Here is a 9,077-nt window from a genome sequence, read left to right as displayed (position 1 = left end):
GATAAAATCAAGGTACCAGTCGGGCCTCTTGGAATTCTGAAAATGATAGAAATGCAGCAAACAGACAGCCTGGAAATGACAGTGTATTTCACTGCTGTCCCAGAGGAGGAAACTGTTATGTCATTGTTCATTTTAGGAGTTTGAATAATAGAAGCTCTGATGCGTAAACATGGGCATGGACTGCTGTTGCTCCAGTTTGAGAACTGTGACTCATTGCTGCTTAAAGGATGTGAATTATGAGTGCTGGGAATGTCAATTAAGTGCCATAATTATTGTATATTGCATAGAACATAAATGTTAATTAAAGAAATTATTTGTATTTTCCATCGCCCAGTCAATTTGAGCTCATCAGTACAAGGTAACAACATTTGTCCCTTATGCACTGGTTCCTCATTCCATCTAAATTCCCCATGCTTGCTTATGCAAAGTACAGGTTTACCCTGCTGTCAACTTAGGCAACAGTCTTTACAACAGTAAATGTATAAGGTCTAATATGTGTACATGACTGCAATGAAATGCACAACACCAGAAGGTGAGACATTCAATCTGTGACCTTCACACCTCACTGTCCTGCTAGAAGCCTCCTTAGTGTTATATTAGATTTTTAAATGGCAAATAGCCAGGCTTTTCTCTGTGAAACACGAGAGGCCCAAACCCTGTTCTGTCTATTTTCCATAAAGAAAAACAAGACACTAGCAGATCCATGAAGTACTCTTTATTGCTATTTTATGAGTCACCACCGAAGGACTCTTTAATATAATAACAATAATATTCTGTACATATATATATATATATATATATATATATATATATATATATATATATATATATATATATATATATATATATATATATATATATATATAATGTTTTGTGTGTATGGAGAAGGTTATTCTTTAACCCAACACAAGCAATGTTAAAATGTATCAACCAGCAGCACAAATTCTGTGGAATTGTTTTGCCTGTCTTTTTTGATAGAGACTAATCCCTGCACATACCAAACTTACTAGAGGATGGTATAATAAAATCCAGAAATAATATAGCAAAAAAAAAAAAGTTAACAGAATAACAAAATGTATATTAGTAAACTGTAACAGGCAAAAGCTTTTTTTTTTAGATTATAATTTGGAGAAATGCAGCATAAATCCCAGCTATATATCTGTGCCTGTATTATGTTTATATAGAAATAAAAAATAAATAGAAATAAAAAACATTCCTCACACACTTTGCAGTATTCTGAAAAGTGCTCTCTGGCCTTATTAGAAAATAAAAGGAATGAAGGAAGTTCCTTGACAGGATTTTCCAGTAACCCAGTGTATAGATGTTTATGAAAGGTTCTATTGCTTTCACTTTTAGTTATTTTAGCGGCTGAGAGGAAAGCTGTGTCAAGACTTGCAGCAGAAGTGCTAACTTCATTTAAAGCTCGGGACTACAAAGTGATCGAGATTGAGCAATCAAAGTGTCAGCTCAGCAATGGCTTCGGGTTTGTCTCATCACATCCGCTGTCCTGTGTGTTTGAATGATTTAAAAGAACCAGTGTGTCTTCCATGTGAGCACTTCTACTGTAGAGCATGTATTAACGAATACATGACTAGAAATGCTGCTGACACCAGATGTCCAGAATGCCGTAGACCTTTTGGTCAGAATGATATTAGAGTAAATCGAGTTTTAACAAACTTGGTGAATGCGGCCAAAGACCATCTGAGGGAACACCAAGCCTTGGTAGACAGGGTGACGTCTGCTTCCAAACGGACCGCGACCATCAACCGAGGCTTCACAGAATACTGTTCAGCCCACAATGAAAAGCTCAAGCTTTTCTGTGTGACGGATCAGAAACTAATCTGTGTTATCTGCAAAGAGGAAAAGACACATCGGGGACATAGTTTCAATACTTTGGATGCTGCATTCTATGACAAGAAGGTAAAGTCTTTAATTCTGATCAAATGTCCATTGATGCTTCCCATTTAAGTGTTAATATCTGATAAATTCCTTTAGAAAAAGGTAACAGAAACTCTGGAAAATTTGCTCAGCGAAGAAAACATACTGGTCGATTTGATTAATGAGCAAGCTGAAGAGATTCTGAAAACAATGGTAAGTGACATATCACACTTCATATAGATATGTTCTGCTTTACCGAGACTGAAAACGCTATTTTGTTCTCTTAGGGGAAATCCAATTCATTAACAAACCAGATCTCTAACCAGTTTATAAAGCTGCACCAGTTCCTGGATGCCAAAGAGAAGGAGGTGAAGAAAAAGCTAGAGGAAGAGGAAAATCAAATCTTGAACATAATGGGTATAAACATGTTTACAATGGAAGAAATGTTGTCAGATAGAGCAGAAAAACAAGGAATGATGAGGTCAGCTTTAGAGATGAATCAACCTAACCGGTTCCTACAGGTTAGTAGTGAATAATTACTTAATAAAGCTTAAGTAGAAAGAAGGTAGGAGTTAAAGAGAATAAATGTGAATAATCATGGCATGCATTTCTACAGTGGTGGAATGAGACCGGACGCTTTACAGTTCGGGAAGTATTCACAAGCAGTTCAACGTGAGTATCTTAAAGAAACATTGTATAGATAAAAGCATGTTGAATTTATCATGTTTTAGAAATGTATCATGAACTGATTTCTAGGCATCTGGCCCTGGAGGATCTTAGTGTTGTGCCTGACAACCTGTTTCTTGGTCCCTATGAGAATTACCTGCAGTTCTTTGTGTGGAAAGAGATGTTGAGATTCATCCAGCTAGGTGAGAGGATAGTCATGCTGACTGTCTACATGCAATGCATGCCTTTTAAAATGCAAAATACCTGCACTTACAAGTTAGTTATCATAGCCACTTCTATTTGTTTCCTATCAAGTGCCTCATCACCCCACTGTGGAAGACAGAGGCGATCAAAGCATCAGCATCTCTCCCAGTGGACTCTGTATTCAGCCAAAGAAGGTTACAAAGATCCAGAAAAACAAACCCAACTCACTATGGCTAAAAACAGCATCATTATTTAACACAGGGCAACACTACTGGGAGTTGGATGTGGGGAAGAAATTGGACTGGGGTGTTGGAGTTTGTAGCTGTGAATCGGGTAATGTTGTCAATGACACAGTGCTTTGCTTCAACTCAGATACTGGCTACCACATACAACAGACCCACGACACGGACAAAAGCACAATAGATCTTACAACACAGTTTAGGAAGATAGGGGTTTACCTGGACTGTGAGAAAAATCTGATATCATTCTATAATGCTGACAAAATGATTCTCATTGAAACTAGAGTCTTGTCAAAACCACAACCCCATACTCTATGTCTCTCCCCTGGGCTTTACTTAGATGGGAAGAACATCGATCCACTCACTATATGTTGGTATTAAGACCAAGATCATACCTAATTATGCAAGTTTGAATATTTGAAATAAATGTAGGGTTTAAATCTTCTTGGTTAAGGGTGCAGTTCATTTTCTGACAATAAAAAAAGTTTATATTCATGCACTAATGCATTTTAATACAAGCGTGTTTCTACTAAAATCTTCACAAGGACATTCTGTGTAAAAACGAATATAGTTGACTAATGAATACATTCACTGCAAAAAACAATCAAATGCATTTCCTTTTATTTTCCTTGTTATTTCCGTTAGGATTTCCTTTCATGAGATTCATATAACTCAAACAAGATTATGCAGCTTTATTATTTTGTTAGACAATTTTGCTTCTTTATGGAAATGAATTCTTAAAACAGTCTTAGATTCATGAATGTTCCAAAACATTAAGCAATTGCTTTACATCAGGCCATTTCACTTCAACCTGTCATTCCTTCACAGCACACATTTTCATTTTTTTTCCTTCATTACATATGTGTGATTCTTAATTTAAAATGTTTATTGATGTTACTTGTTGTATTTTTCATTGTTTAACATATTGTTCTTAAAGTAAATAAAACAAACATTTCTATTTCAAAGCAGATGAAGTTGAAAATAAAGGACATGCTAATTATAGAACAAGAGGAAAAAGGAAAGTGGCTCATCAGTGCTCCCATTTTATGTTCATGTGACAATCCAGTCACCTGTTGTATTTCTTCACCACAGACAAATTTTGAAGGCTGTAAAATTTGAGTAATTTTCATTTAAAACTGCTAGGTTTTCCAGGTGAATAACAATGATGATTGTATTGGATATGTGTGCCTAATTAATAGAAATAGGAATTTGCGTGCTGATCCTTTTTCTGCTATTGTAAAGGCAAAAGAAGCTTTCCTGCTTTGTAGTAGTCAACTGTAGAGTTTACTATTGGACAGAGTTAGCAGTAAGTGAGAGAATGCAGGTCAATGTCTGCAACATGTGCTTACACCCAAATATAGAATCCTGAGGAAAACAGGGTGGAGGGGTGATGAGCACATGCCCAGAAAACCCCTCCAGTCTCTGTTGAAGTCCAGTGAGGTGGACATATGCTGTCAGATATCTGATAGTCAGCAGCTGTTTTTAGGACTATTTAGAGTCTGTTTGAAAGCAGCTTGTAGCTTTTAGAGGACACAAAATCTGATGTTTTAATCTATATTTTACTGGATAAACAAACTATTTACAGAAGCTGCTATGGATTCTAGACTCTTCAAGCAGATTCAGTGTTCTGTGTGTTTGGGGGAATTTACAGACCCGGTGAGTCTGCTGTGTGACCACACGTTCTGCAGGCAGTGTATCAGTAACCACTCGCAGACCAGTAGCCGCTTACGGCTGTGTCCTGAATGCCGTCGACCGTATACCATGTGGGACCTACGATCCAACCGGGTCCTCAGAAATATGGTAGATGCTGTGAAGGAGCACCTCACAGAACAACAATCCATGAGGGACAGGGACTTGGCCGTTGCTGGAGCCAACGGTCCGAGAGCAGGATTGTTCGTGGAACCAGAGAAGCTGGTGTGCCCCGACCACGATGAAAGGCTCAAACTGTTCTGTGAGACAGATCAAAAATTGGTGTGTCTAATTTGTAGAGATGGAGATAAACACCAAGGGCACAAGTTCAAACCAGTAGATGAAGCAGCAGAGCCCAAAAAGGTCAGTGGAAAACAACAGTGAGTAATAAAATATATGCAGGCTAGTTTTAAAGAACCTAATACAGTATGTGTTCTGAAATATAGCTGATAAAAGCTTTAGTTTCTAGAGTTTTATCAGACATTTATTAATCTATACTGTATTTTGTGTACTTCAGGAGATGCTAAAAGAACCTCTAGGTTTCATATCAAAAGATAACAAAGAGCTGGAAGAGCTGATTAAGAGGCAGACCAACGAAATCACAAAAACTGAGGTGAGAAGTTGCAACAGCATGGATTGTCTTGCTAAAATTTACCATCTGATCAGAATCTGATATTTATCTGTCACAGAAGACTCATTACTCACTCTTTATAATGTTGTAGAGCCTGTAGTAAATAGAAATAATCAACATTTTAAATATTGCATCATAAAGTAGTGACATTATAACAATCTGAATCTCTATAGGATCGGTCCAAGCAGATTTCAGCCCAAATCTCAGCTCAATTCCAAGAGATGCACCAGTTCCTTAATGAGAAGGAGCAGGAGGTGAAAGCACTGCTTGAGAAACAAGAGAAGGTTATGGTGGAGAAGATGCAGAAGAACAGAAATGACATAGAGGAAAAACTAAATGCTGGAAAAGAGCATGAAGACATCATAAAGTCAGTCATTGAAACGGATCGGCCTGATGGATTTCTGCAGGTTTGACCAGATTCTGTTTCTAAAAAAAGAATGTGAGTTTGTGCTCACACCTGTTGCTGTTAGCACAGTTCACATCACATACAGCCTCCATCTGTATCTTGTGCAGTGGTGGACCGAACATGGCCAGTGTTTTGTTGAAGGGATGAGGCAAGCTGATGACAGTTGGTCTAAAAGAAGTGAAAATGGTTCTCAGTCATCAGAGTGAGCATTCGTAAACATTTTATATCTTAAAATGTTTTGGACAGAAATTCTTATTACAGTATCCACTCATTATAGGTCAAGGGTGAAGGGCCTCAGTGTGACATCTGAATCCCTATTTCTTGGCCCCTATGAAACTCATCTGAGTTTCTTTGTGTGGAAGAAGATGCTCGGCTCCATTAAACCAGGTAACACTGATTTAAATCTACATCTCTTAATAGAAACATTCATGTTAATATAGATTCATTATATGGTCTAATGTATACGGACACATTCCAATCACACCCATAGACTACTGGGAAGGGTTTCCACTAGATTTTGGAGTGTGGCTGTGGGGATTTGTACTCACTTGGCTAAAGGGCATTAATGAGGGCAGGATCTAATGACAGGTGAGAAAGTTTGGGGTGCAGTCAGTGTTCCAGTTCATCCCAAAGCCTTCAGTGGGGTTGAGGTCAGGGATCTGTGCAGTCCATTAGAAGTCTTCTACTCCAACCATGGCAAACCCTTCAATAAGTCATTGTAGTCCTTGCTTTGTGCATTGTCATTCTAGAAAATGTTTTGGCCCAGGTTAGTTCCGGTGAAGGGAAATCTTTATGCAACAGCATACAAAGACATCCTTCATAGTTGTGTGCTTTCAAGCTGATTGAAACAGTTTGGGGAAGGAACATATGGGTATAATGGTCAGGTGTCCACATACTTTTGGCTATGTAACAGGAATAAGCAGACAAGGCTGATTTACTGCAGTTTAATATTGTGTAGCATATTAATTAAAAAGATTGTGAAGAGAATTTGATCCCATGCCATAAATGTTTTTTTACACAGTTCCTGATCGTAATGTGATATCTGACTGCCATGACCCATATTTGAGGGTTTCCTCTGATGGCCGCAGTGTGACTCGGACAGACAAAAAAGGCATTTTTAATCGCCATAAACACTACAGACCACTGGCCAGAACCCACAAGTCCTTTCAGTCTGGACAGCATTACTGGGAGGTGGATGTGGGAGAAAAGATTGACTGGAGTGTAGGTGTCGATGGTGGATTTATAAGCAACCTAAATAAGAACATCAGGCTTCAGCTAAAACATAACCAAGGCTACTCTATTAAGGAGAATAGTACAGAGAGTGATAAGGAGCTGGCAGTGAAGCCACGGAGAATAGGGATATACTTGGACTGTGACAGGCATCAGGTTAGCTTCTATAATGCTGATGATATGACTCTCCTCCATACATCTACTAATTTATCTTTTACTCCTTATTTTCTGAGTCTGTCTCCAGGAGCATACCTACAAGGCATTAATGCTGACCCATTGACAGTGTGCTGGAACTGATCGACCTCAGTTAAAACAATGCAAAAAACTTGTAGAATTAACTTCTATAATGATGAGCAAAATTAGCATTTTTTCTGACAAGTAATATGATACCATTTATATTCAATCTACCGATTTCCACCATTACCTTACAGTATGCAAGATAGCCATCATGGAGCCATCCAATGTGCAAATATTCCTGGATGTCAGTAAAGTGCAGCATTTTTAGGTGGGGCATAAAAATTACATTCTGATATTAGTGTACATTTTGTGGTTGACAAACCTCATTCTTCTAAGCTTGTTATTAAATCATTATTTTTTTTTTACACTTTCTATTCTTTGTTCTGTAATGATTAAATATTAAAAATTGCGCATCATGTGTATGGTGTATTTCCTAAAGTCTGGTTTATTCTTAGAGTTCTGGAGTAAATCAGAGGCATCTTGGAGACACAGCTGATAGCTTTGCCATGTCACTGAACTCCAGGGTGCAGAGTTCAATACTAAGCTCAGGTTACTCACTGTGTACAGTATTGCATGTTCTTGCTCGGTCTGCATGGGTTTCCTTCAGGGTCTCAAGTTTCCTCACAACTCCCTAAAACATGTTCATGGGTCGACTTCTCTAAATTGCTCCCAGGTGTGAGTGAAGTCTCTATTTCATTCTCTTGCAAAATATTCTTTTATGGCTTCTGCCTATTGTGATCTATAGACAGCCCCATTCTTTTGTTCTGTATCAGCTACCAAGACACCTGCAGCAAGCAGTTAGTGTTTATGATATTTTGGTTCTAGCATCCCGGCACCTGAGAGAGAGAGAGAGGAGCATATTTAGCAACCAGGGGACCTTGGAGACTTTAGAGAACATTAAGGCTTTTCATTTCCTTCTTTGTCTTCCTATCAATAATAACTCCTGCTGTTAGGTTACTGCACTTGCTTGCCAAAACAAACAGTGTTATTACATCGATACACATAAGAATCACTTGTGAGAATGCAAAATCTACATTAAATATTGAATTACATATAATACTTACAAGAATTACATACTGTACCAATTTTAGTTCCACATTTTTTTAAGGTTGTGATTCATGATTGAGTATTTCCACTGCATAAGCCACAGGCACTCCTGAGTAAAAGCTTTTAGAGTTGGGAGAAAAGCCAAGAACATGTGGAGCTTTAAAGTGACCTTAACTCATAATACACAGCATGAACTCTAGTAAAGAAGAATGCCAGACTAAGTAGATCTGGAAACACACTGCCCTCTCATGGTTAGAACTGAAAAGAGCATAAAGGAAAAATGAAATCCAGGCATAAATTGTCATGAGCTAAATTTAACTCACAAAACTTGGGTTGATTTAGCAGTGAATAAAATGGCATTTAGAGATTGACATGTATAGAGTGCAGTTAATTATATCTACGTTAGAGAACACCACTCACATGTAGCAAAGTATATCTGAAAAAAATCTTGACTATAAAATGGTCTAGTATTTCTCATTGTAGAAAATACATTATATATATATTTATATATATATATATATATATATATATATATATATATATCTATATATATATATATATGTGTGTGTGTGTGTGTATATATATATATATATATAATGATTATACCAGATATTTCACTTGCTTTGTAGCTTTAAAATTCTATTATAGAAACAATGTAGAGAAAACATATTAATTTGTGGTCTGTCTTCTAGGAAATATTAGATAAATGTGACTAAATTCAAATAAATGTATTTCCAGTTGCCAAGATGTATATTTTTGCAGTGCCTCTTCAATTGTACTGCAGTGTGGAGGTCGGTATCCTCATGTACTTCCCTCAGTGCCCTTTCTTCAATAATCCTTTTGGGATTTA

General features: G+C 37.4%; 2 protein-coding genes across 2 annotated transcripts; both read left to right on the top strand.

The window, feature by feature from the left end:
* Positions 1–1,346: 1,346 nt before the first annotated feature.
* Positions 1,347–3,674, top strand: LOC113644206 (E3 ubiquitin-protein ligase TRIM11-like). The gene is made up of 6 exons (XM_027148845.2): positions 1,347–1,920; positions 1,996–2,091; positions 2,166–2,399; positions 2,495–2,550; positions 2,635–2,747; positions 2,860–3,674. Exons 1-6 carry the CDS (start codon positions 1,474–1,476, stop codon positions 3,366–3,368), a joined length of 1,455 nt encoding a protein of 484 aa, XP_027004646.2. The 5' UTR covers positions 1,347–1,473; the 3' UTR covers positions 3,369–3,674.
* Positions 3,675–3,974: 300 nt separating this feature from the next.
* On the top strand, positions 3,975–7,598 carry LOC113644205 (nuclear factor 7, brain-like). The gene is made up of 6 exons (XM_047811391.1): positions 3,975–5,039; positions 5,194–5,289; positions 5,481–5,714; positions 5,821–5,915; positions 5,991–6,100; positions 6,735–7,598. Exons 1-6 carry the CDS (start codon positions 4,581–4,583, stop codon positions 7,238–7,240), a joined length of 1,500 nt encoding a protein of 499 aa, XP_047667347.1. The 5' UTR covers positions 3,975–4,580; the 3' UTR covers positions 7,241–7,598.
* The last annotated feature ends 1,479 nt before the right edge of the window (positions 7,599–9,077 follow it).

This window comes from Tachysurus fulvidraco, chromosome 3 (assembly GCF_022655615.1).
Source record: "Tachysurus fulvidraco isolate hzauxx_2018 chromosome 3, HZAU_PFXX_2.0, whole genome shotgun sequence".
NCBI classification, from domain to species: domain Eukaryota; kingdom Metazoa; phylum Chordata; class Actinopteri; order Siluriformes; family Bagridae; genus Tachysurus; species Tachysurus fulvidraco.
The sequence above is the reverse complement of the archived record's forward strand: the minus strand, read 5'-3'. Positions and strand labels throughout refer to the sequence as shown.